General features: G+C 54.0%; 1 protein-coding gene across 9 annotated transcripts in view; it reads left to right on the forward strand.

Moving 5' to 3' along the window:
* Positions 1–10,955: 10,955 nt before the first annotated feature.
* Positions 10,956–27,635, forward strand: part of ITGB4 (integrin subunit beta 4) — a 36,221-nt gene continuing 19,541 nt past the window's right edge. For 5 of the 9 annotated variants that reach the window (XR_013535993.1, XM_035301773.3, XM_035301775.3 and 2 more), the window contains exons 1-18: positions 10,956–11,043; positions 14,097–14,185; positions 16,620–16,702; positions 16,831–16,932; positions 17,070–17,274; positions 17,821–17,917; positions 18,617–18,788; positions 19,923–20,186; positions 20,584–20,673; positions 20,944–21,066; positions 21,476–21,640; positions 21,826–21,902; positions 22,821–23,023; positions 25,020–25,123; positions 25,258–25,356; positions 25,529–25,658; positions 26,272–26,394; positions 26,487–26,593. Coding sequence is in view for 8 of the 9 variants with exons in the window: in XM_035301773.3 (XP_035157664.1) it covers positions 14,107–14,185; positions 16,620–16,702; positions 16,831–16,932; positions 17,070–17,274; positions 17,821–17,917; positions 18,617–18,788; positions 19,923–20,186; positions 20,584–20,673; positions 20,944–21,066; positions 21,476–21,640; positions 21,826–21,902; positions 22,821–23,023; positions 25,020–25,123; positions 25,258–25,356; positions 25,529–25,658; positions 26,272–26,394; positions 26,487–26,593 (2,223 nt within the window). In the remaining variant the exon portion in view is untranslated. Of the gene's footprint in view, positions 11,044–11,156; positions 11,330–14,096; positions 14,186–16,619; positions 16,703–16,830; positions 16,933–17,069; positions 17,275–17,820; positions 17,918–18,616; positions 18,789–19,922; positions 20,187–20,583; positions 20,674–20,943; positions 21,067–21,475; positions 21,641–21,825; positions 21,903–22,820; positions 23,024–25,019; positions 25,124–25,257; positions 25,357–25,528; positions 25,659–26,271; positions 26,395–26,486; positions 26,594–27,635 lie in introns of all 9 variants that reach the window. The other 4 variants (XM_035301774.3, XM_078374659.1, XM_078374660.1 and 1 more) reach the window with 1 other exon arrangement.

Raw genomic sequence — 27,635 nt, forward strand, 5'->3', positions numbered from 1 at the left:
CCTCTTGGCATCTCAGATGCACTGCTTCTCCTGCATTCTGTTTGCAGGCAAATGTTGAAGCTCATATGTCCCCCATTTTGTTTGGGACTACTGCCTCAGGGTTGACAATAGGGTGATGGAGGCCCAGGATGCTGTTTGGAGGGGTGACCCAAGAGGTCGCCATTGTTACCCATATATGCCTCTGGCCATGGACAGACAGGAGACCCCGAGCCCCGTGTTCGTGCCGTCTGCCACCTTGATCACAAAACCCAGCCAGTTCTCAGGTGATGGCCAAGTTGTGCTCCCTTCGGTGCACTTGAGCACTCCCCACACCAAACCCCTTCTTGGACACACCCAGAATTTTGAAGTCAAGCCAGTTTCCAGAAGGACTGGAATGAGATCCCGACCTGTGCAGGGAGTGGGGAGGCGTCTGTGCCTGGCTAAGGCTGCCCCAGTCCCTCAGTGCCTGGTGAGCACAGCCAGCCAGAGCTGAGCAGCGGGGAGATGAATCACCTCCTGCCCAGGCCAGGCGGCAGCTCATTGTTTACGGGCAAGCCCTGCTCCTGGGAGGGCTCCTGCCACCCCACCCTTCCTCTGCATGTTATCTCTGCCCTACAGCAGCCCCTGGGCAGCACCAGTGGCCACTGGGCTCCCCGCCGGGGCTGAAACGGGTTTCCCAGACCGGGAGTCCAGAGGAGACCATTTACCCTTCATGATCTTTGGCGACTCTCCACTGGAGTGGAAGGGCTGTGTGTCAGAAGAAGGAAGCCAGGCTGTGAAGGGCTGTGTTGCTTTCAGAGGGTGGGCAGAGGTTTTGAAAAGTGGTTCTGAAATTGCAGCTAGTACTCCAGTGGGACCTGGGGAATATAAGGAACTTTGTGCATGAGGTTTTAAAAATGAAAATTAAGAAATCAAGTAATCAAGTCCACTCCCCCGACACACACACTTGGGCACTTCAGGAGGTCAGTTCTCACCCCTTCCGTGATGGGGCTTTGATGCTCTGGGGAGAGGAGCTGCTGTCCACTCATCCCCCAGAGGGACTCTGAAAAAGCTTCCTGCCCTGTGACCTCCAACTGGGGCCCCTCATTAGCCAAGGGCACTGTGGAGGTTTTGTGGGAGACAGCGTGGCACTGTGGAAAGGGTGGTAGACCTGGAGCCAGCACCTCTGGTCTGGATTCCCAGTTTAAAACCAGTTGCATGGTCTCCAGCCCTTCCCTCTGTAAGCCTGTTCTCTGAAATCACGGCTGAAAGGAACCAAGCTGGGACCCCTTGGACAGTGATAAAGCATTGTAAGGTCGCTGGGAGGAACCAGAGATGACTTAGCAAAAGCTTTATAAGCTGTAAAGTTCCTGTCAGTGTTTGTTGTTGGCTAAGTCCAATTTTTTTGTTGTAGACCAAGGAGAGAAGCAAACTCCTGGCCTGTGCCCTGTCTTGTGCCCTTTGTTGGAGGGGTGGGGTTGGCAGGTCTTTCCCCTGCTGGCTTTCCTCTGGGCGGCTCCAGCCCTGCCATTCACCTGTCCAGTTAAAGCAGTAATGACTGTCTGTGTCTCCTGCAGGGCCCCAGAGGTGGGGGGGCTGGAGAATGAACACAGGCTTAGAGTCGGGCAGTCCCAGGTTGAAACTGTTGTGCCCCTTACCAGCCTCCTGAGTTGGGTCAAGGTTTTTAATCCTCCTGGACTTTCATTTCCTCTTCTATAGAAGATAAAATGAAAATGGCTCTTGCCCACCTTAGTCCCATCAAGGATGGCCCAGAGGTGTGTGAACTGTTCCTGTTGGGGATGGATGGCCCACACACTAGGGGCCAAGTGTCTCTGCGCACCAGAGAACTCTGTCCACGGCTTCTACTGTCACCCACCCACATGCCCCCTTTCCTCTCTTCCTAGGGCTCTGATCTTGGGTGGGCATTGAGATTCATTTAGCTCCCCACCTGGCACATGTAGAACCCAAGGTGTGTCTCAGGTTTCTATAATTCCCAACTCTGCTGGGCAGGTGGGCGCTCCTTTCTCAATGCTCACTGCACCCCCTTGCTTTCAGGATCATGCCTCACTGCCTTGTAACCTCTGCCCACAAATGGGATGAGACAGCTCGTGTTTTCTAGTTCTCGTAAGCAGAAACAAAGTGGGCATAAATAATACTATGCCCCAGTGCCTAGCACGAGATGAGTACTCAGGTGACTGGGGGATGGAGGGATGGAAGGAGAAGTGAGTTTACTCATCTTCCAAAGGTGTGGTCCCTGCTCCTATGCTCACTGAACTGAAGTTTCCAGCCCACAAGCCCCATGCTCGGTGCATCATTAAAGCCTGGGGCTCGATTCCAAAGGGCTGCTGTCGATTGGCTGACTGTTCGTTGAAAATCAATGAAGTTCAGTGATAGTTGAAGGAAGGTTCAATATTCTTTTTAATTTTGTATGTATTTGGAAATCTCTATAATACATTTTTTAAAGGGCTGTTGAGCTGGGCACAGTGGTTCACGCCTATAATCTCAGCACTTTGGAGGCTGAGGTGGGTGATCCCCTGAGGTCAGGAGTTCGAGACCAGCCTGACCAACATGGTGAAACCCCAGCTCTACTAAATTAAAATAAAAACCAAACGGCCAGGTGTGCTGGCCCATGCCTGTAATCCCAGTTAGTTGAGAGGCTGAGGCAGGAGAATAGTTTGAACCTGGGAGGCAGAGCTTGCGGTGAGCTAAGATTGTGCCGTTGCTCTCCAGCCTGGGCAACAAGAGCAAAAACTCTATCTCAAAAAAAAATCTCCAAGGATAGATTTGAAGGAGGAGAGATTAAATGAAAAGTTAAGTCATCAAACAATGCACGTAGTAAACTCTTGTATAAGAAGGGGGAAAATATACAAAATAAAAAATAACTGGGCGTAGTGGCTCACGCCTGTAATCTTAACGATTTGGGAGGCCGAGGCAGGTGGATCACTTGAAGCCAGGAGTTTGAGACCAGCCAGGAGTTTGGGGCCAACATGGTGAAACCCCAACTCTACTAAAAATAAATCAGCCAAGCATGGTGGTGTGCACCTGTAGTCCCAGCTAGTCGAGAGGCTGAAGCAAGAAAATTGCTTGAACCTGGGAGGTGGAGATTGCAGTGAGCCAAGATAGTGCCACCACACTCCAGCCTGAGCAACAGACGGAGACTCTATCTCAAATAATAATAATAATTGCCAGGTGTGGGGGGCATTCACCTATAGTTCTAACTACTTAGGAGGCTAAGATAGGAGGATCCCTTGAGCACAGGAATTGGAGGCTGCTGTGAGCCAAGATTTCACCACTACAGCCTGGGCAATAGCAAGATTCCATCTCTGAAAAATAATCGTAATATTAGAGGAAGGAGATAAAAGAATAAAAATAAGAAAAATCTCTAATATTAATTTTAAGTCAATATTATCTGAACTATCAATATGAAGTCAGGATTTAAGAAAAAGATACATTTTCTATCTGCCCATTGCAAGGAGCTAGGAGGTCCTCCTTTGTATAGTGGTGAGAAAAAAATCCTAGGGCCGGGTGCGGTGGCTCATGCCTGTGATCCCAGCACTTTGGGAGGCTGAGGCACACGGATCACGATGTCAGGAGATTGAGACCACCCTGGCTAACATGGTGAAACCCTGTCTCTACTAAAAATACGAAAAATTAGCCATGCATAGTGGCACGTGCCTGTAATCCCAGCTACTCAGAGGTTGAGGCAGGAGAATCACTTGAACCCAGGAGGGGGAGGTTGCAGTGAGCTGAGATTGCACCACTGCATTCCAGTCTGGGTGACAGAGCGAGACTCCATCTCAAAAAAAATAAACCTCCCAAAAGCAATGACACCCTAGTAGCATCCAGCACACAGTACTCACATCTTGGTCTCTAATACCTGCTGAAAGGAACCAAGCCAGGACCCCTTGGAGAAAGAGCTGATCCTGAAATCTAAGTAGGAGTGGGGCAGTTCTAGAAAGCAGGGAAGACACAGAAGTCAGTCAAAAAGGTCAAAGAAGCTAGTGTGAAGGGATCTCCTACTGGCCAGATTTGATTACATTTGATTGAATATGAAGGAAGAATGAGTTAAATGAATTTTTTTATTTTGTTTTGTTTTTGTGTTTTTGTTTGTTTTGAGACAGAGTCTTGCTTTGTCCCCCAGGGTGAGGTGCAATGGCGTGATCTTGGCTCACTGCAACCTCTGCCTCCTGGGTTCAAGCGATTCTCCCGCCTCAGCCTCCTGAGTAGCTGGGATTACAGGAACATGCCACCAGGCCCAGCTAATTTTTGTATGTTTAGTGGGAATGGCATTTTGCCATGTTGGCCAGGCTGGTCTCGAACTCCCGACTTCAGGTGATCCGCCTGCCTTGGCTTCCCTAAGTGCTAGGATTACAGGTGTGAGCCACTGCGCCCAGCCTACAATGAATTGTAAACTATTGAGCATATAAAAATCCATTCATTTATTGTGATAATTTGAAAAAAATGTACTTGCCACCATTAGACTTGAATATATCTACACCTTGCTCTGAAATTGATAACTGAGTGAGAAAAATTAACCATGTACACCGTTGATGGGATTCTGAAGTGGTGCAACTGCTGTGTAAAACAGTATGGTGGTTCTTCAAAAGTTATTTTTGTTTTTGAGATGGAGTCTTGCTCTATGGCCCGTGCTGGAGTGCAGTAGCACCATCTTCGCTCACTGCAACCTCTGCCTCCTGGGTTCAAGTGATTCTCCTGCCTCAGCCTCCCAAGTAGCTGGGATAACAGGCACCCACCACCACACCCAGCTAATTTTTGTATTTTTCAATAGAGACAGGATTTCATCATGGTTGCCAGGCTGGTCTTGAACTGCTGACTTCAAGTGATCTGCCCACCTTGGCCTCCCAAAGTGCTGGGATTATAGGTGTGAGCTACCAAGCCCAGCCTTTTTTTTTTTTTTAGCCAAAAAGACATCAATTAAATGTCGAAAGGGGTTGGGCACAGTTGCTCACACCTGTAATCCCAGCACTTTGGGAGGCTGAGGTGGGCAGATCACCTGAGGTCAGGAGTTTGAGACCAGCCTGGCCAAATGTTGAAACCCCATCTATTAAAAAAACAAATTAGCCAGGTGTGGTGGTATGCACCTGTACTCCTAGCTACTCGGGGGGCTGAGGCAAGAGAATTACTTGAACCTGAGGCGGAGGTTGCAGTAAGCTGCGATCATGCCACTGCACTCCAGTCTGGGCAACAGCAAGACTCCGTCTCAAAAAAAAAATTAAAAATAAAACATAAAAGGGAAGGTAGAAACAGAAAATTGCAAATTTTCAGCTCCAAATATAATACAGGTGCTCTTAGACTTATGATTATGTCCAAATAAACCCATTTTAAGTCAAAAATTTAAATGGAAGATGCATACCCTGATAAATCCATAGGAAAATAAAAATCTCTGGGTGCTGTGGCTCACACCTGTCGTCCCAACACTTTGGGAGGCCAAGGCAGGCGGATCACAAGGTCAGGAGATGGAGAACATCCTGACCAACATGGTAAAACTCCATCTCTACTAAAAATACAAAAATTAGCTGGGCATGGTGGTACATGCCTGTAGTCTTAGCTACTCTGGAGGCTGAGGCAGGAGAATTGCTTGAACCCAGGAGGCAGAGGTTGCAGTGAGCCAAGATCGTGCCACTGCACTCCAGCCTGTAGACAGAGCAAGACTCTGTCTCGGGGAGGGGGTGGGGGGAAGGCCAGGCGTGGTGGCTCACGCCTATAATCCCAGCACTTTGGGAGGCCGAGGTAGGTGGATTACCTGAGGTCACCAGCCTGACCAACAAGGAGAAACTCCATCTCTAAAAAAATTTAAAAAAACTTAAATCATTCTAAGTCCAAATGCTAAACTTATGATGTTTCATCCCAATAAACCTTATCTTAAAGTTAAAAAATTCTAAATCAAACCATCTGGTTGGGGACAGTCTGTAATTGATTCAAGCCAGGTCACCAATGAGTGCTAAAACAATTCAGTGAAAGCTTGTAGGGAAATGGACAGGGAGACAAAGCATCATCCTCCTCCCTAGATCACCTCTTTTTTTTCTTTTTAATTTTTTTGTTTTGTTTTAAGACAGAGACTTGCTCGCCCAGTCTGGAGTGCAGTGACACGATCTCAGCTCACTGCAACCTCCACCTCGTGGGTTTAAGCAATTCTCATGCCTCAGCTTCCTGAGTAGCTGAGACTACAGGCTTGCGTCACCACGCCTGGCTAATTTTTGTATTTTTAGTAGAGAGACAAGGGGTTCATTATATTGGCCAGGCTGGTCTCAAACTCCTGACCTCATGATCAGCCTGCCTCAGCCTCCCAAGAGCAAAACTCTGAAGGAAAAACACTGAGGTGACATGGGGTACTGTTACTGAGAGATACATGCTGGAGTTTTGGATGAAACAGCAGAATATCTGCAACTTCAAATTTTAAAATGGCAAATGTATAACAAATATAGAAATAAAATACAGCAAAATGTTATTCTTGAGTCTAGGTGATAAAAAATACAGGTGATTTTTGTATTCTTTCAACTTTTGGGGGCATGGTGGCTCATACCTGTAATCCTAGCACTTTGGGAGGCTGAGACGGGAGGATCGCTTGAGCCCAGGAGTTCAAGACAAACCTGAGCAACATCGTGAAACTCTGTCTCTACAAAATAAAAATTAAAAATTTATCTACAGGCATGGTGGCACACACCTGTAGTCTCAGCTACTCAGGAAGCTAAGGTGGGAGGATCCCTCCCTGAGGTGGGAGGATCCCTGAGGGGGTGAAGGCTGCAGGGAGCCTTGATTGTGGCACTGCACTCCAGCCTGGGCAACAGAGTTAGACCCTGTCTCAGAAAAGAGGGGGCCTATTGAGTAACCCCTTGACTCTGAGGAGAAAACAACAAACCCCAGGATTCTGCACTGGAGAGGCCTCTGCCACAAGTCTGAAAATGTGGTTCATGTGGGCTCTCCAGACAGGTCACTGGACTCCATCACACATAATCCTGTCTATTTATTCCTTAACTTGTTTGTTGTTTTTTTTTTTATAAAACAGGTGCCAATCTACCAATAAGTAATATACATCCTCAAGCATAAGAATAAGGGCTTAGGGCTGGGCACAGTGGCTCACGCCTGTAATCCCAACAATTTGAGAGGGCAAGGCAGAAGTCACCTGAGGTCAGAAGTTCAAGACCAGTCTGGCCAACATGATGAAACCCCATCTCTACTAAAAATACAAAAATTAGCTGGGCATGGTGGGGCACACCTGTAATCCCAGCTACTTGGGAGGCTGAGGCAGGAAAATCACTTGATCCCAGGAGGCAAAGGTTTCAGTGAGCTGAAATTGTACCACTGTACTCTAGCCTGAGCGACAGAGCGAGACTGTGTCTCAAACAAAAGTGGGGATAGGGTCTCAGCTAGCACCTGCCTAGAGAATATGTGGCCTACTTTGGAGACCCCTGGTTTAAACTGGGAATGAAGCAAGCAGGCTATAGGTTTTGTTTATTTGGTATGCCCAGCATTTGGCATAAGTGCTCATTAAATGCTCATGAAATGAATAAGTGATTGAACTAATGAATGAACAAGTCTGGCCTGCTGGAGGCCACATGTGGAATGCAGGGGAGTCGGGGAGTAAAATAAGCCATGAGCTTTCTTGGCTTCTTGGAGGCCTAGGTTTCATTACCTGTACCCGCATGTGGACCTGGCAGCGGGGGTGGGGAGTCCCTGAACCATCTCAGATCTTGTGCAAACCTCAAGGCGTATCTGATTTTAGAGTGTGGGTTTGCTGGGAAGGGGATCCTTAGCTTACATTGTATTCCCAAATAGCCTGTTGCCCAGGCTGGAGTACAGTGGTGCAGTCTCAGCTCACTGCAACCTCTGCCTCCTGGGTTCAACAATTCAAGGTCCTTAGGCTCAGTCCTGATCCAGGGGCTTCACCTCCCTTGCAGAGCCTAGGAAGCCCCCTATGAGCTGACCTCACTCTGGCCCTAAGGCTGCAGAGACAGTAGGGTTTATTTTAGTTTTATAAAATTCACATGCAGGCTGGCCACAGTGGCTCATGCCTGTAATCCCAGCACTTTGGAAGGCCGAAGCAGGCAGATCACCTGAGGTCAGGAGTTCAAGGCAAGCCTGACCAACATGGTGAGACCCTGTCTCTACTAATAATACAAAATTAGCTAGGCATGGTGGCATGCACCTGTGATCCCAGCTTCTCAGGAGGGTAAGGTTGGAGAATCACTTGAACCAGGAAGCAGAGTTTGCAGTGAGCCAGGATCACACCACTGCACTTTAGCTTGGGCAATAGAGTAAGACTGTCTCAAAAAAAAAAGGAAAAAAAATCACATGTAGTACAGTGATATTTAACCTTCTGAGGCCAGTAAGTAACCTGTTTGGGAATCCAGTGTAAACTAAGGATCCCCTTCCCAGCAAATCCACACTCTGAAATCAGATACGCCTCAAGGTTTGCACAAGATCCGAGAGGGTTCAGGGACTCCCCCACCAGGTCCACATGTGGGTAATGAATCCCAGGACTCTGAGAAGCCAAGGAAGCTCACGGCTTATCTTAGTGAAATCTCCCTGGGGTGGACACCTTGCCTCTCAGCTGCTACAGGGCTCCAAGCCTCCTAGTCAATTTCAGAAGGGTTTGCAACAAGGAGAGGAGGGGTTGCTGACCCCAGTGGCCTGGGGCATCACCATCTCTGAACCTGGCTCTTCTCTAGGAAAGAGCCTCAGCCCCACCTGCAGTGGGGTATATATCACCCCTCAGTTCTCTAATGGGTGCTGCTGGCAGACCCAGAGTCCTTGGGCAGGCTGGTTTTGGCTCTTCTCTGAGCTCCTGCTCTGTGCTCCTGTTTTTCAGGGTAGACTGGGTACCTGCTGGAGTGGCTCAGGTCTGCAGGGAGCTTGTGTTGGCCTGTCACACACAGACCTAAGTGCTTCAACCAAATGGTCTCCTTCCACTCTGTTCCCAAATCCAGGAACAAGCCTCTCTGAGCACTTTCTCTGTGCAGACCAGCTCTCAGATGACCGGGAAATGTGGTGACTCACACATTTGCAACCAGCACCTCCACAATCAGAGAGTTGGCAGCACAGGAATCTGTTTACAGACAGAGCACGGAGGCTCAGGGAGGTTGTGTGACAATCCCATTCTCTCCACCACCCTGTTATTGAGGGTGCATCTGCTATGCACCAGGCACAGTGCAGGTGTTAGAGAGGAGCTGCTCTTGGAGTCACAGTCCAACCCCATAGAGAGATTCCTAAACATCATTTCTTTTTTCTTTCTTTCTTTCTTTTTTTTGAGATGGGGTTTCGCTTTTGTTGCCCAGGCTGGAGTGCAATGGTGCACTCTTGGCTTGCTGCAACCTCCACCTCCTGGGTTCAAGCAGTTCTCCTGCCTGAGTCTCCCAAGTAGCTGAGATTACAGGCATGCACCACCATGCCTGGCTAATTTTGTATTTTTAGTAGAGATGGGGTTTCTCCATGTTGCTCAGGCTGGTCTCGAACTCCCGACCTCAGGTGATCCATCCCCCTCAGCCTCCCAAAGTGCTGGGACTCCAGGCATGAGCCACCGAGCCTGGCCAACATCATTTCAAACTAATGTGGCAAATGCCATGAAAAAGCCATGGCCCGAGGGTTATGGGGATACATAATCCAACTTGGGGTGTGGAGAGGTCAAGGGAGGCTCTGTAGCACGTGGTTGGTGAAACGTCTTCAAGGACAAGAAGGATACTCTGGGCTCAGCAACATGGGAAGGGATCAGCCTGTTTCAAAGGCAGGGTAGCTTGAAACCACATGGTTTGGGCAGGGCTCTGCCAGCAGTCTAGTGTTGTTTGCCATTGCTGGCTGGTGAGGCTAGAGAAAAATGGAGCCCTGAACAGGTGCGGTGGCTCACGACTGTAATCCCAGCACTTTGGGAGGCCAAGTTGGGTGGATCGCCTGAGGTCAGGAATTCAAGACCAGCCTAGCCAACATAGCGAAACCCCGTCTCTACTAAAAAATACAAAAATTAGCCAAATGTAGTGGTGGGTTCCTGTAATCCCCGCTGCTCAGGAGACTGAGGCCGGAGAATTGCTTGAACCTGGGAGGCAGAGGTTGCAGTGAGCCGAGAGATTGTACCACTGCACTCCAGCCTGGGCCACACAGAGAAACTCTGTCTCAAAAAAAAGAAAAAGAAAAAGAAAAAACAGAAAAATGGAGCTCGTTGGGGTCATGGAGCTCCTCAAGAGGTCTGACCTGAACACCCGTGGTAACCAGTGGCACTTGAGACGGCAGCTCGGTAACTGGCTTGTCAAGAACAACCGTAACAAGGCATTGAGTGCCAATCAATGCCAGGTTGGCCCTGGCCTCTCCAGGGTATCATTGTTCACATTTTAAGGAGGTTTAAGTAGCTTGTTCAAGTACACACTGAGGACCCGACCCTTGCTCGGATCTCCCTCTGGACACAACATGAGGTTACTGGGTAAGAGGCTGAGAGGACTCTGTGAACTGCAGAGCAGAGCTGGGACGGGGAGCCCGGCCTCCCGACCTGGGCCCAGGCCCTCCCTGGGCCCACGCCTCGCGCTGGCACTGGGATCAAGGAGGGGGGCGCGCGGCTGACAGCCGTCGGGGCAGCAGTAGCACAGTCCAGCCGGCGGTGGCTCGCCGACCAGAGTCGGAGCAAGGAGGGCTCCCGTGCGGGCGGGGAGCTAAGGGGCCCCCTCCAGCCCGGGGCAGCCCGCGCACGGAGCCTGGAGCCCGGAGCCTGGAGGGGTGGGGAGGCCCCGCGCCCGGGGCCGGACCGGAGAGAGAGGGAGAGCGGTGGCTCCTCCCCCGGCCCCCGCCGCTGGCCGATCGGGGCGCTGGGCTGGCGCGGCGGGAGCCGCAGCCCTTTCCGGGGGTCGGACCCGGCGGCGGCCGCGGTGGCGGCACCCAGCTCCTGCCCCGACAGGTGCGCGCGGCGCGAAGGAATGCGGCCCGCCTGACTCACCAGCGCCTCCTTCCTACCTGCGCGCCCGCCCCATAAAGCGCTACCCGCCCCGTCCCCGCCCGCGCCTGCTCTCGGAGCGTCCCGGCTAGTCCGCGCGCTGTAGCCCCATCTCCTAGCGGCAGCCGCAGAGGACATAATTCTGCGCCGAGGTAGGTCCAGGGCTGCCCGGGAGAGGGTGAGTGCCCGCCCCAGCCGGGCAGCAGCGCAGGGGAGCTGGTCGGGCGGAGCCGGTGGCTTTTGTCTCCCCTTCCCCTCCCTGAAGGCTGGCAGGCCCGGGTCCCTCCGTCGACACTGCCCAGGACAGGTGACCAGCCTCGCCGGAGTGCACCGGGGCAGCTGGGAGCCGAGGGACAGGGCTGCTGGAGAAGCGTGGTGCCCATCAGACCTCCAGGTCAAAGGAGCCCCTTGGTGCGCCTGCGGGAGAAGTAGGCAGAGGTCGGTGGCTGGCAGGCCTGTGGGGTTGGGCCCCTTCTAGGGTTTGCAAAGAAGGTGGAGGAGAAGCCACTCTGAGTGCTGGGTCCAGCCCATCATGGCACATCTGATGATAAACCCACATTCCTGATTTTATGTGAAATTTCGTTGTTTCTAACACTGGCTCCTACTTTTAAAAGTAGAGAGGCAGACATCCTCCTTGCTCCAGGCAAGGCCTGCTGCGTGCGGTGCCACAGTCCATCTGGTGCTGGGGAGTCCCTGATTTTCCTTTTCTCTTGGCTAAGCACAGGCCTGCCCTCCTCCCAAAGTCGGCCGCAGGCGCCTTCCTTCAGGAAGCTCTACTGGCCTCACCCAACAGCCCCGGGGCTGTGCCCAACGCTGCCACCTCCTGCAGCATTGGCCCTCTTTCCCACGCCCCGGCCCCTGGGGTGGCCTCTGGCTGGGACTGGGGCTCTGGGGCTCCTGGTGACTCCCAGGGGCAGAGACAGGGTTCCTCCTCCTCCCCCATGGCCTTGCCACACCCTGAGGACAAGTACCAGGCACAAGTGGCATGATTGTTGCTGTCCCCAACAGAGCTGGCAGTGAAGGATTGGAGTCTCCATCCTGGGGGCCAAGGGGAGGACAGCAGGAGCGACAGCAGGGGAGGCATGTCTGTCTTCTTGGCCCTGATTTCTAGGGGATGACAGAGCAGCCAAGGGCCTGGGCTCTCCAGACTTCTGGGCAGCTGCCCCGAGGGTGAAGGAAGGAGATGTGACAGCAGGAGGGGGTGGTGGGCAGGAGTAGATGTGCCCAGAGGTATCCCCAAGGGTTGGGATGGGGGCCAGGGAGCTCTGAATCTGATGGCAGGTGGGCATGGCCTGTGTGTGTGTGTGTGTGTGTGTGTCTGTGTGTGTCCCTGTGTGGGCAAGCTGCCTGTGCTGCAGTGTGATGGCATTCAGGGCAGCAGTCACACACTCCCGGGACTGGCTGGTACATACAGTCAGGGCAGCCTGGTGGCGCCCGGGCTGTCCGGAGAGTGGGTGTCCTGAGCACTGGGCCAGGCCCATCATGACACATGTTAACACCAATTCCTTTTATGTGAAATCTCATTGCTTCTAACATTGGCTCCTACTTTTAAAACTTTTGAAACAAGTTCGGTCAAGCCACACACTCGGGTGCCTCGCCAGCCCTCTAACTGCCATTTTATAGCCTCCTCATGGAGGCTGCCATGGAGGTTAAAGGCAGGTCTGCAGAGCGGGGTCTGGTCCTGGCCTCCCAATGCTGACTGCAGGATGGGGAAGCCCCACAGCCTCTGTGCCCGGTCTCTCATCTGGGAAACCGGTATAACACAAGCATCTCCATGCCGGGCTCCTGTGCTGAGCAATCACCTCCGTGAAGCCCGGGGCGCATGTGGCAGTCACGGTGGTGAAATCAGCACTGCCTGCAGGGCTGTGGCCACAGGGAGTGGGAGGAAGAGCTGGGCTGGCTCTCCAGGCCTGTACCTGCCTGTGTAATGATGTCTGGGAGGCCTGAGCCTGCAGTCTGCATTGTGTAGCATGTGGGTGTGGCACCTACACCCCGAGGCTGCAAGGAAGTCATTTCCCTCTAGGAACCCCGCTGTCCCCACCCTTCCCTGTTGGCTCAGGGCTGCCTCCTGATCTGTCTGCCCTGCATGTGTGGGCGCTGCTGTGGCCTCCTCCAGGCTGCACGCCTTACAGGCAGGCAATGCCTTCCTGACCTTGGCCTGAGAAGGGCTTCTTCAGCACCTCAGGGACCTTAGCCCACAGACCCTGGGGCCGCCGCTGCCCCACAAGCTGGGCTGAGAAAGGATTCAAGGTGGGAGGGCCAGTGGGCATAGCGGAGGCTTGGGCCTCTGGGAGACCTGGCCCTAGAGAAAGACATGGTGCTCACCTTTGCCCCAGGCCTGAAGGCCCAGGTGACTCTGCTGCCAGCCACTTTTCTTGCCCAGGCCTTCAGGCTGCACATCTCTTAGAGGACCTCAGGGATGCCCAGGCCTGCCCTGAAGGCTGCTGAGGACTTAGGATGGTTTAATAGTGAACCCACAGCTGCTGGGGATGTCTGGTTGGAGAGCCGCAGTGTGTGTGCGGGGGTCTCACTCTGGGCTAACTTGTGAAAGGGTGAACGGCTTGGGGGTCCCCGAAAACCTAATTCTGGGGCAGACAGAGGTACAGGGTAGGGCAGAGGATTCAGACCCCACCCTGATGGGCCGGGCAGTCACTGTGAGACAGCCCCGTGCAGCAAGCCACTGCATGGCCCCCGCCCCAGGTATTGGGAGGGGCCCCTCTCTTCCCATCTGCGCCACCCTCACCAAAGGGTAAGTGGGCCAGGACAGAGGGAGCAGGAGGCAGAGCCATGACCCCTTCTTAGGAGGGCCCCCTCATTGGTTGACCCATCATGGCCAATCCTGACCCAGGCCCACTGGGGGCTGAAAGGCAAAGAATAAACCCAGCTCTGTCCTCAGGGAGCCCAGTGCCGAGAGGCCTGGCACTGGGACAGGCTTACAAACCAGAGTCCTTGAAGGCTGGACAGGGCCCTCCTGGGCAGGGCACAGGCCTACAGGGCATTCAGCCACTTTGGGGATGGTACGGAACAGGGCAGCAGAAAAAGCAGGAGTTAGAGGCCCAGAGCCCTGCCTCTCACATCTGGGTGCCCTTGGTCACATCACTGGTGCTCTCAGAGCCTCAGTTTCCACAGCTGTGCAGTGGGAGGCAGCTGATGGCACCGGCCATGGCTGCTGAGGCCTCATGTGTCAATTGTTGCTGTTCTGCAGGAGGAAGAGGATGGCAGGGCCACACCCCAGCCCATGGGCCAGGCTGCTACTGGCAGCCTTGATCAGCGCCAGCCTCTCTGGGGCCTTGGGTGAGTCCACACTGTTCTGAACCCTCCTCCTGGCAGGGGCACACCTTGGGCAGACATTGCCCTTGCATGCAGGTCTCACGGGGTCTCACCTAAACACTCTTGGCCATTCAGCAGCTGACCACTGCCCACCTCCAGGGCTGGAACACTTGAGGCCCTAAACTCTGCAGCCCAGAGAATCTTGAGTCCTGGCCACCAGGCCTGAGAATAGGAGGGAAGGAGGCTGTGTCTAAAGGAGAGAGGAGACGCCCACTCAGAACTGAGGCACCCAGAGGATGCACTGAGGCCTCAGAGGTGGAGTCAAGAAGGTTATAGGAATTTGAGGCCAGGTGCGGTGGCTCACGCCTATAATCCCAGCACTTTGGGAGGCTGAGGCGGGTGGATCACGAGGTCAAGAGATCGAGACCATCCTGGTCAACATGGTGAAACCCCGTCTCTACTAAAAATACAAAAAATTAGCTGGGCATGGTGGTGCATGCCTGTAATCCCAGCTACTCAGGAGGCTGAGGCAGGAGAATTGCCTGAACCCAGGAGGCGGAGGTTGTGGTGAGCCAAGATCGCGCCATTGCACTCCAGCCTAGGTAACAAGAGCAAAACTCTGTCTCAAAAAAAAAGGTTATAGGAATTTGGAGAAGAGAGAGACAGCTGACATGTCACCTGCTCTCTGAGTGTCACCAGTGGACAAATTACTGGGGCCAGCTCCTACCACTTGAATTTTGCCTGTCAGTGGGGGTCCTGCTGCTGGCTTGAAATAGACCAAATGATGGAAATGTTTACATCACAGAAATTGGCAAACACTACACGTCAAGGCCCCCCACCCACCAGAGACCAGAGCCATTGTTCTTTGTGTATTTATTTAATTCAATATCTATATAGAAACATGCTCTTGCTCTATCGTGCAGGCAGAGTGCAGTGCTACCATCATGGCTCACTGCAGCCTGGACTTCCCAGGCTCAGGCAATCCTCCCACCTCACTCTCCCGAGTTGTTAAGACCACAGCCATGCACCACTATGCCTGGCTAATTTTTTACGATTGTTTTGGCCAGGCACGGTGGCTCATGCCTGTAATCCCAGCACTTTGGGAGGCTGAGGTGAGTGGATCACAAGGTCAGGAGGTCAAGACCATCCTGGGTAACGGTGAAACCTCTTCTTTACTAAAAATACAAAAAATTAGCTGAGTGTGGTGGCAGGTGCCTGTAATCCCAGCTACACAAGAGCCTGAGGCAGGAGAATCACTTGAACCTCAAGGTTGCAATGAGCTGAGATCATGCCACTGCACTCCAGCCTGGGCAACAGAGTGAGACTTCGTCCCAAAAAAAAAAATTGTTTTTAGAGACAGAGTCTTACTATGTTACCCAGGCTGGTCTCAAACTCCTGGGCTTAAGCAATCCTCCCACCTCAGCCTCCCAAGTGTGAGCCATGGCACTGGCCACCAGAGCCACTGTTAAACACGACCAGTACACCATTGCCTGAAGCCCAGGAGGCCACTTACTGTGGATACCAGGTGCACATAGTAGGTCCTCACTGTGATTTTTAACAGAGCAGAACCAAGGGGAATCCCTATAACCTCTGGGGGAAATCTAGAGTTTTGCCTCATTCGTTACTGAGGGCCTACTAAGTGCAGGGTGTGCTAGGCGCTGGGGCTACCATGGTATCTAAGACATTGTTCCCTTCACCTTGGAGGAGGCTCAGAGCACAGACAGGCCATGTGGCCGTGGTCTCACTGTGAGGCGTGAGCTGTGATGGAGGAGGGACCTGAAAAGGGCCTGGTGCCAGGTGCAGCTCATCAAAGGTAACAGGGAAGGCTGAGGAAAGTCTGCCAGATCTGAGACTTTAAAATTAGCTGGGCTACTTGGGAGGCTGAGGTGGGAGGATTGCCTGAGCCCAGGATGCCGAGACTGCAGTGAGCTATAATCATGCCACCCCACTCCAGCCTGTGCGACACAGCAAGACCGTATCTCAAAACTAAATAAAATTAAAATACAGGCTGGGGCGCGGTACCTCATGCCTGTAATCCCAGCACTTTGGGAGGCTGAGGCGGGGCAGATCACTTGTGGTCAGGAGTTCAAGACTGGCCTGGCCAATATGGTGAAACCCCGACTCTACTAAAAATACAAAAATTAGCCGGGCATGGTGGTGCACATCTGTAATCCCAGCTACTCAGGAGGCTGAGGCAGGAGAATCACTCGAATCTGGGAGGCGGAGGTTGGAGTGTGCCGAGATCTCACCACTGCACTTCCACCTGAGCAACAGAGCAAGACTCCATCTCAAAAATAAAGTAAAATAAAATAAAGATACAACAACAGCAGCAAACCAAAATAAATATATAAATAACATAGGGAGGGAATCCTCACCTCTGAAGGTGAAGGTGCAAGCGGGAAAGGGCTTGCCTTTGCTGAGCACCTCCCCCATGCACGTGCCCACCTCTGCCCCCCAGCAAACCGCTGCAAGAAGGCCCCGGTGAAGAGCTGCACCGAGTGCATTCGTGTGGACAAGGACTGCGCCTACTGCACAGATGAGGTGAGGACCTGGCCCAGGGGAGGGTGTGGAAAAGGCAAGGGTCGGGACTCGCTGGTGGAAATGAATCTGGTATCGGGGCAGCCAGGGGATAGATGCTGCCCCTGCTGACCCCCTGTCCTTCTGGCCAGATGTTCAGGGACCGGCGCTGCAACACCCGGGCAGAGCTGCTCGCCTCAGGCTGCCAGCGGGAGAGCATCATGGTCATGGAGAGCAGCTTCCAGATCACAGAGGTGCCTGGGGGGGCCGGGGGCTCACCATGCTCAACCTGGCTGTTTATGGGGGTGCAGTGGGCCCCTTGGCCAGGCTGGGCTCCTATCGGGCCTCCGGAGTGACCCTCCAGCCAGCTGTCCCCTTCCACTGGCTTCAGGAGACCCAGATCGACACCACCCTACATCGCAGCCAGATATCCCCCCAGGGCCTGCGGGTCCGGCTGCGGCCCGGTGAGGAGCAGCACTTTGAGCTGGAGGTGTTCGAGCCCCTGGAGAGCCCCGTGGACCTGTACATCCTCATGGACTTCTCCAACTCCATGTCTGATGATCTGGATAACCTCAAGAAGATGGGGCAGAACCTGGGTATGGCGGGGCCAGAGTGGAGGACAGCAGGGTAGGAGGGGAACAGAGTGGGTGTCTGCTTGGGAGGCCAGGACTCAGGACAGCTGCACCCACCCAGAAGGAAACACAGGACGTTTGAGCCCCTAAAAACCTTCCCTTCCATTCTCAAGGGAATAATCCCAGCCAGACCCTACTCACCATGGGGGACTTCAGAGAAGGCCCAGGGCAAGCAGGCAGTGGAGCCATCTGGCCCTGACAAAGAGGGCACCCCCAGCCACGAGGCTGTGGGGAAGATTCTGCTCTTCAGACAGAGCTGGGTTGCATTCCCAGCCACCCTGCCCTTGCCATATGCATAACGCCAGCCTCCCAGTCCCATCCCCCCATCCATAAATAGGAACAGGCGATGTTCTGAGCAAGAACCTTTGTCCAGCATGCAAAGTGTTAACCTCCCTCTTCCTTCTTTCTGAGCCAGCCCTTCGTGGGGGCCCATGTTTATACATTTATGGGGAACATCGTGGAATGGGGGCATCAGGGCTCAGCTATCCCCCTCTGTCTTATTGACCCCAGCTCAAGTCCTGAGCCGGCTCACCAGCGACTACACTATTGGATTTGGCAAGTTTGTGGACAAAGTCAGCGTCCCGCAGACGGACATGAGGCCTGAGAAGTGAGTGACTGGGTGGGCCCCTCGCATAGGCAGGGGTCCGGGCCATGTGACCCCCGCTCATCTCTCACCCACAGTCTTAAAATTCTTCTACTGCTGGGTGGGGTATCTCATGTCTGTAATCCCAGCACTTTGGGAGGCCAAGGCAGGTGGATCATCTGAGCTCAGGAGTTCAAGACCAGTCTGGCTAACATGGCGAAACCCTGTCTCTACTAAAAAACTACAAAAATTAGCCAAGAGTGGTGGTGGGCGCCTGTAATCCCAGCTCCTTGGGAGACTGCGGCAGGAGAATCACTTGAACCCAGGAAGTGGAGGTTGCAGTGAGCTGAGATCACACCATTGCACTCCAGCCTGGGCAACAAGAGCGAAACTCCGTCTCATAAAAAAATAAAAATATAAATAAATAAATAAAATAAAATAAATTTAAAAAGACAAATACAAATTCAAAAATTAACTGGGCATGGTGGTGGCCACCTGTAATCCCAGCTACTTGGAGGGCTGGGGCAGGAGAATCACTTGAACCTGGGTGGAGGAGGTTACAGTGAGCCGAGATGGCACCACTGCACTCCAGCCTGGGCAACAGACAAGATTCAGTCTCAAAAAAAAAAAAAAAAAAATTCTCCTAGTTGAAACAAGCCAGGGGCACTGGAGTCCACAGTGTCATCCCCTCTGATGCTCTCTCTTCCTCCCACCTCTGCCCAGGCTGAAGGAGCCCTGGCCCAACAGCGACCCCCCATTCTCCTTCAAGAACGTCATCAGCCTCACAGAAGATGTGGATGAGTTTCGGAATAAACTGCAGGGAGAGCGGATCTCGGGCAATCTGGATGCTCCTGAGGGCGGCTTCGATGCCATCCTGCAGACAGCCGTGTGCACGGTGGGCACCGGGAAGGGCGCTGCCAGCCCAGGCCAGGGGTGAGCGCTTCTGGGCAAGGCCCTGAGCTGCCCCCTGGCCTGCTTTGGTGCCAGGCTCACAGGCCCTGAGGGGAAGCCCGGGAGCCTGCGACCCCTTTGCCCTAAGACAAGCTCAGACTCTGTGAATGGTCCTCAGTTATAATCTGGGTTCAGATGTGCTGGGAGCCACAGTCCCCTGGCCTGAGCAGTCATAGCCTGGTTTCGTATCAGCCTGCAATGCAGACCTGGGCTTTGGGGTACCCTGCTCCACTAGCTGCCCAGTCTCCAGCTGTTCTGGGTATCCAAAGAAGCCAGTTCTTTGATATGTACATCCATTTGTTCATTTAGAAAATACACCCATGGCTGTATTATTTTCACCCATGGCTGTATACAGGCAATGGCTTATGCCTGTAATCCCAGTATTTTGGGAGGCCAAGGCGAGTGGATCACGAGATCATGGGTTCGAGACCAGCCTGGCCAACATGGTGAAACCCCGTCTCTACTAAAAATACAAAAATTTGCCAGGCATGGTGGCGTGTGCCTGTCATCCCAGCTACTCAGGAGTCTAAGGCAGGAGAATCGCTTCAACACAGGAGGCAGAGGTTGCAGTAAGCCAAGGTCACACCACTGCACTCCAGGCTGGACGACAGAGCAAGACTCCATCTCAAAAAAAAAAAAAAAAAAAAGAAAGAAAAAGAAAATAAGATACCCTTATTAATAAGTTAGAAAACAAAGCAAGCCAAGGCTTGGTGGCTTACACCTGTAATCTCAGCACTTTGGGAGGCTGAGGCAGGAGGATCACTTCAGTCCAGGATTTGAGACCAACTGGGCCACATGGCAAGACCCCATCTCTATAGAGAACACAAAAATTAACTAGGTGTGGTGCATGCCTGTGGCCCCAGCTACTTGGGGGGGGCTGCATCTCTGGTTCATTTTTCTCAGCCTTGTCACTCAGTCATCTGCTGTCACATACAACTTTCATGATGGCACTTGCTGTGACTCCAGTGGCTTAAGCCCGGCCCCGTGTTGGGACCCTGGTTCCCCATCCTCTATGATGCTGTGCTGCGTGTCAGCAGGCAGCCTGCTCAGTGGGCATGCCCCACTTTGCCTTCCCCAGAGGGACATTGGCTGGCGCCCAGACAGCACCCACCTGCTAGTCTTCTCTACTGAGTCAGCCTTCCACTATGAGGCTGACGGTGCCAATGTGCTGGCTGGCATCATGAACCGAAATGATGAACGGTGCCACCTGGATGCCACAGGCAGCTACACCCAGTACAGGACCCAGGACTACCCATCGGTGCCCACCCTGGTGCGCCTGCTTGCCAAGCACAACATCATCCCCATCTTCGCTGTCACCAACTACTCCTATAGCTACTACGAGGTACGCAGCTGGGGACCCATGGCGGGAGGTGGTCAAGGCCAGAGGTCCATGGAGTTTCTCAGGCAACCCTCCCTCCCTCCCTTCCTCCTTCCCTCCTCCCTCCCTCCTCCCTCCCTTCCTCCCTCCCTCCTTCCTCCCTTCTTCCCTTTCCTTTCCTTTCTTCCTTCCTCCCTTCCCAAAGCATTTGGGCACCCCAAGAGTGGACCCTAATGGGAAGGGAAGGTCATGTGCCCATCCTCTACCCCAAGTCCCAAGCAGATGGGGCTAAGAGGGTAGGCTCTGTAACACCACAGCAGGTTCCATGCCTCAGTTTCCCCATCCTCAAAGTGGGGAGAATCCCAGAGCTGTTCAGATTCAGGGAGCTGCCTAGCCTGAGACCTGGCCTTCTCTCCCACAGAAGCTTCACACCTATTTCCCAGTCTCCTCACTGGGGGTGCTGCAGGAGGACTCATCCAACATTGTGGAACTGCTGGAGGAGGCCTTCAATGTGAGGGCAGCTCAGGCTCCGGAGTCTGAGCCCTTCTGGGACAGGGTGGGAGGTGGGCAAGGGGTGTCTTGGGTCATGGTGGAGAAATGGGTCTGGGACAGGCTGGTGAGAAAGGGTCTCTGGCTATCCCTGAGGCCAAAGGGGCCACCTGAGCCTGGCCCTGGCTCCTACAGGCTCTGTGATACCCCACATGACACCAGCCGCACATGAAGGTGGGTGGAGTGCAGCCAGGCCCCCTGCAGAGCACCGACCACCGCCTTCTTCCTTTAGCGCATCCGCTCCAACCTGGACATCCGGGCCCTAGATAGCCCCCGAGGCCTTCGGACAGAGGTCACTTCCAAGATGTTCCAGAAGACGAAGACAGGGTCCTTTCACATCCGGCGGGGGGAAGTGGTACGCCTCTGTGGGGGCAGCAGGGTAGGGGACAGGCATCGCACCCCTCTTGGAGCGGAATCGTCTGAAACCCTTGGCGTCAGGCAGGCCTGGGTGCAACTCCCTGGGGCCAGCCGTTTCCATGAGCCCGGCATGCCCCTCTGCCTGTTGGCTTCCTCTGTGTGTGAGCATCAAGCTCTGAGGCTTGCTAGGGCAGTAAATGGATTAGTGTCACGAAGCCCAGAGGCCCCAGCCACTGTCACTGTCACTGTGATTGTGACTGTGCTGGGAAGGAGGGAGTTTTCAGCCCTGACGGAGGTGAGCAGGAGCTCGTGTCAGGGATCCAGACACCTCCTAGAAACTTCAGGCACCGGTGGCCCTCTGGTCCTTGGGGCTGGGCCTGCCTTGGCTGACCACAGGGTCCCTGCAGGGCATGTACCAGGTGCAGCTTCGGGCCATCGAGCACGTGGATGGGACGCATGTGTGCCAGCTGCCGGAGGAGGACCAGAAGGGCAACATCCATCTGAAACCTTCCTTCTCCGATGGCCTCAAGATGGACGTGGGCATCATCTGTGACGTATGCCCTTGCGAGCTGGTACGACATAGCTCCACTGGGCAGGAGGGGAGAGCTGAGCCAAGCACCCTGGGGTCCTAATGAATGAAGCAGGACTCCTGTGCCCCATCTCCCATGTGGGGTGTCCCAAGGCACAGAGGGCAGCAGAAGGGTCCATTGGCCCCAGGCCTGCCCCCCCAATGCACCCCACCATGGTCTGATTCCAGCAAAAAGAGGTGCGCTCAGCTCGCTGCAGCTTCAACGGAGACTTCATGTGTGGACACTGTGTGTGCAGCGAGGGCTGGTGAGTGGGGAAGGGAGTTGGGCGCTCAGGACACCAGTGGCCCCTGATGGGAAGTCTAGGCTCCTGCAGGGACCTGACCCTGCATGTACCTTGTACACCTGGCCGGGGTGGGGCGGCAATCAAAGAAACGGCTGAGGGAGGGCACACCCAGTTACTGGTCAAACCCAGCACTTTGAAATAGAGACATATGGGCCATCTCTAGAAAAAGGTGCGGGGATTGAGACAGGGGTGGCTACTGGAGCTGGGGTCTGAATACTGGGGGACAGGCACAGGAGGGAGACTTCCTTATCACTCCATGCCTTTGGTATTCTCAGTCATGTGTCCTATTACCTAATCAGAAGAGAGCTGGTAAACACACGGCAGTGAGCGCTTTAGCTTCAGGACACTGGATGAGCTTGTCACGACTTGAGGCATAGCAGTGAGGAAAGGACACTGGAAGGGGTGACAGGGCACTGGGGTTTACGTCTCAGCTCAGCTACTTCTGACTGCTTGACTTGGAGTTGCCTCAGCCCTCTCAGAGCCTCAGTTTCCTCGTCTGTAAAATCAGACAGCAGGCCAGGCATGGTGGCTCACACCTGTAATCCCAGCACTTTGGGAGGCTGAGGTGGGTGGATCACCTGAGGTCAGGTGTTCGATACCAGCCTGGCCAACATGGTGAACCTCGTCTCTAAAAAAAATACAAAAATTAGCTGGGCATGGTGGTGGGCACCTGTAATCCCAGCTACTCAGGAGACTGAGGCAGGAGAGTTGCTTGAACCCCGGAGGCAGAGGTTGCAATGAACCAAGATCACATCATTGCACTCCAGCCTGGGTGACAAGAGCGAAACTCTGTCTAAAAAAATAAAAATAAAATGGGACAGTAAAAGCCCCAGCCTTCCCCCTGGGCTGTTTTGGGGAAGTGACCGGTTCCTCCTTCAGGAGTGGCCAGACCTGCAACTGTTCCACCGGCTCTCTGAGTGACATACAGCCCTGCCTGCGGGAGGGCGAGGACAAGCCGTGCTCAGGCCATGGGGAGTGCCAGTGCGGGCACTGTGTGTGCTATGGTGAAGGCCGCTACGAGGGTCAGTTCTGCGAGTATGACAACTTCCAGTGTCCCCGCACCTCTGGGTTCCTCTGCAATGGTGAGCTCGATGGCTGTGGCCAGTGCTGACAGCGGGGGAAGGGGGGAAGGGGTGGACCTTGAGTGTGAACTTCCTGTCAGGACCCAGGTTGGGAGAGCCTGGTTTGGAATCAGAATTCCCAAGTTCAGGCCCAGCCCCACTCTGTTCGGCTGCCTGACGGCTGCCCCCAAGTCCTGCCCCAACCTGGACCTCACTTCTCTCATCTGCAACGTCCATGCCCACGGCCACTGCTGGTGGGACTTTCCCCTGGTTTTCAGATTCCATCTCCCCTGAGGTTCTCTCTGGCAGTTCAGTTCTATTTCCACCCCCCTTCTCCACACCCTTATCTCATTAGGGTTTCACCCACCCTCCAATTGTTGGCAGGTGTATGGCATGATGATCTTTCCTCTCTCCAAAGATGATAAATTTCTTTTCTTTTTTTTTTTTTTTTGAGACGGAGTTTTGTTCTTGTCACCCAGGCTGGAGTGCAAAGGTACAATCTCAGCTCCTCCGACTCCCAGGTTCAGGCTATTCTTCTGCCTCAGCAGCCGAATAGCTGGGACTACAAGCCCCTGCAACTACAGGAATGCGCCACCGTGCCCAGCTAATTTTGTATTTTTAGTAGAGAGGAGTTTCACCATGTTAGCCAGGTTGGTCTCAAACTCCTGACTTCAGGTGATCAGCCCACCTCTGCCTCCCAAAGTGCTGGGATTATAGGCCTGAGCCACCGCACCTGGCCCAAAGATGCTAAATTTCTAGCTGGAGGGCCTGGAGCTTCCTCTATATTCTCACAGGTCCAAGCCATAGGCACGCAGTCTGACCAGGAACATCAGAGTGAGACAGGGTCACAGAACTTGGACAAGGGGGCGTATGGAAGGATTGGTAGTCAAATGGAAGAGGATGAATGAAAATCTACTCATCAAATACTTATGATACACCCACTGTATACTTTCCAAGCCCCTGCTTTTCTACTCTTTCTTCTGTTCTTGCTTTTGTTTACCATTTCTTCTCTTTAACTGTCTGTCCCTGAGTGTGCTCAGAGAAACAGAAGAGAGAACTGGGCACCACTGGAGAAAGGCAGACATGTGGCACAGAGGGAGTTATGAGAGAGAAAAGGAGGAAGATGCCTCAGGGAAAGGAGGCAGGGCCAGAGTACAAAGGGCTTCGGTTCTAGTCCAGGGCAGGACTTTATCCTTTGGACAAAAGGGAGTCACTGGAAGTTTTAATTTCATTTTCTCTTTGTATATTAAGCCTCTATCCAGCCACCTTGCTAAATACACCTATGAAACCTAATAATTTATCTGTAGATTCTTCTGGATACTTTGTGACATGTTCCTGATACTTGCAAATAAGAACAATTTTTAAAATGTATTTATTTTATTTATTTTTGAGATGGAGTCTCCCTTTGTCACCCAGGCTGGAGTGCAGTGGTGAGATCTTGGCTCACTGCAACCTCTGCCTCCTGGGTTCAAGAGATTCTCCTGCCTCAGCCTCCCAAGTAGCTGGGATTACAGGCACCCACCACCATGCCCAGCTAATATTTGTATTTTTAGGGGAGACAGGGTTTCACCATGTTGGCCAGGCTGGTCTTGAACTCCTGAGCTCAGATGATCCACCTGGCTTGGCCTCCCAAAGTGCTGGGATTACAGGTGTGAGCCACCATGCCTGGCCAAGAGTTTTCTTACCTTCTAATGCTTACAGATCTTATTTATTTTTCTGACCTTATCACATTGGCCAGGACCCATTAGAGGTTCTTAGCCAGGGGAACAGGAGTCACATGATTGGATTTGTTTTGAGATGATTACTCTGGCTGCAGAGTGGAAGGTAGAAGACAGGTTGAAGGCAGAGATGGAGGGAAGGAGATTCTAGGAAAGTGAGGAAGAGATGACTTCTGCCCCAGGCTAGAGGCATCCTGGCTCCCACAGCTCTGCTCCCACAGGTCCTCCCTGCCAGGTGGGCAGCCTGCACTACAGGTGCAGATGTGGCTCTCATCTCCCTTCCCTGTCCCTTTCTGCAGACCGAGGACGCTGCTCCATGGGCCAGTGTGTGTGTGAGCCTGATTGGACAGGCCCAAGCTGTGACTGTCCCCTCAGCAATGCCACCTGCATCGACAGCAATGGGGTAAGCCTGGGCATAAGACAGACTGTGTCTGTCAGGACCACCCATGCTCTCTAGAGAGAACCCTGTGGAGAGAGGAGAGGGGAGCAGGCAGGGATGGGGCACGGCTGGCTCACTGATGCCCCCTGCTACCCCAGGGCATCTGTAATGGACGTGGCCACTGTGAGTGTGGCCGCTGCCACTGCAACCAGCAGTCGCTCTACACGGACACCATCTGCGAGATCAACTACTCGGCGGTGAGGCTGGGACCTATGGGGTGTGGGTGTGGGAACCCCAGGCACAGGGCAGGGTGGGGAGGAGGGGCTGAGCCTGATGCCACAGAATCTGGCCAAGGGCAAGAGGTTTGGGAAGCCTAGGTCTGGCAGAGCTCCAACACAGTGTCTGTCTGCCCCGCCTTTCCCCACCAAGATCCACCCGGGTCTCTGTGAGGACCTACGCTCCTGCGTGCAGTGCCAGGCCTGGGGCACCGGGGAGAAGAAGGGGCACACGTGTGAGGAATGCAGCTTCAAGGTCAAAATGGTGGATGAGCTTAAGAGAGGTAGGGGCAGGGCTGAGGGCTGGGGATGCTGAGAGTCTTGGCAGGGGTCATCCAACAGGGCAGGGGTGTCCTCATCTGGGCATGGTCTTGCAGTCTGGGCTAAGGCCACACAATCCAGACAGGCACTCTGGAGCTGGGAAGGACCACAGAACCCAGATAGAGGACACTGAGTCCCAGAAGAGGGTAAAAGCCTGGGCAGGAGGCACAGAACCCAGGTGGTGGGACACAGTCTGGCCCAGGGAGTCTTATGGGAGGCACCTTAGTGGGCAGGGGCATGAACGCAGCAGGGGTACATGGTCGGGCTGTGGGGACATGCAGCCTCCCCTCCTCGAGGTCAGATACGTTTTCTGGACACCGAGTTCCTGGGCGATGTCCAGGTCGGGGAGGTGGGGGAGGTAGGTTTCTAGGCTCTGACGCTCCTGAGCACAGGAGGCACTGCCTCACCCGTCCCTGTGCCAGGTGAGAGCACAGCTTTGCCAGGACTTCCACTCTTCCCCCGGAGGCCCTGAAGTGGGTGAGGCGGGTCCCAGAGTAGGGCCCCCTCACCAGACCCTGGGGTCCTCTGGGGTGGAGGGGTGTGGTTGGGTACCCTGCTGACTGGCTGTGGGTACAGCGGAGGAGGTGGTGGTGCGCTGCTCCTTCCGGGACGAGGATGACGACTGCACCTACAGCTACACCATGGAAGGCGATGGTGCCCCCGGGCCCAACAGCACTGTCCTGGTGCATCGGAAGAAGGGTGAGCTGGTAGTCCAGGCGCAGGGAGGGGCTTGTTGCCAAAGCACAGTGGGGAGGACAGGCACCACCTCCCCTGCCTCCTCTCCTCCCCAGACTGCCCTCCTGGCTCCTTCTGGTGGCTCATCCCCCTGCTCCTCCTCCTCCTGCCACTCCTGGCCCTGCTGCTACTGCTCTGCTGGAAGTACTGCGCCTGCTGCAAGGTGAGAGCCCACCCCTGCCTGGGTCCCAACCCCAACAGGGCCCCACCCTCCACCAGGGTTGCCAACCCCCACTAGGGTCCCCACCTCCACAGGGTCCTCACCCCAACAGGACCCCCACCCTCCACCAGGGTCCCCACCTCCGCAGCGTCCTCACCCCAACAGGGTCCCCACCTCCCCAGGGTCCCGCCCTCCCCATGGTTCCTGGAACAGCCCACCCACCATCCCCACTCCAGCAGCTTTCTACCCAGAGGCCCATGGAGCCCAGCTGTCTGGATTCTGGTCCCAGCTGTGTGACCCTGGGCAATTACTTAGTCTCTCCATGCCTCAGTTCCCTCATCTATAAAATGAAGATCATAGAATTGACCTCAGAAAGTGGAGCTGAAGCTTAAATCAGTGAAGTAAAGTTCTCAGAAGGGGCTGACCCATAGCACGAACCATCGCCCCTCCTGCCTTGGCTAGAACCCCAGCAACCCCATCCAGCTTCCCGTGACAGTAATGACGATAACGCCCATGAGCTACCAGCCCTAGTCATCCTGGAGCCCCAGCCCCCAGCGCAGCCCTTGCCAACGTCCCCTCGGCTCAGCTCAGTGTTTCTGATTATGCTGTCATGACAGCATGTCCAATGACTCCATTTCCCCTTCCCCCACCACCCCATGAGGTCAGTGGGCCAAGGTCACTATGCCCTATGGCAGACGGAGAAATTGGGGCTAGAGGCAGGTGATAAATGCATGGTCCTCGGAAGGAGCTGAGTCAAGCTGAGCCCACATCTGCCCCAGCTCTAGCGCCCGCCCAGGACCTCCGCTCCATCAGCCATCAGTGGCCAGATCCCTGAGAGCACCTGCTCTGGGATCAGCCACGTGCAAAGGGCCTAGAGCCACAACAGGGAAGGAAGGGCCCTGCCTGCCAGAAGCTGGCGGTCGTTGGGGAGAACGACAGGAGAGAGGAGTGTGGAGGATGGCATGGCTCAGGGTGGGGGCTGTAGGCAGCAGAGACCACACTCTGTAGTAACCCCCAGTGTTGTGGGATATTAACGTGCATTACA

The sequence above is a fragment of the Callithrix jacchus genome, chromosome 5 (assembly GCF_049354715.1).
Source record: "Callithrix jacchus isolate 240 chromosome 5, calJac240_pri, whole genome shotgun sequence".
Classification (NCBI taxonomy): Eukaryota; Metazoa; Chordata; class Mammalia; order Primates; family Cebidae; genus Callithrix; species Callithrix jacchus.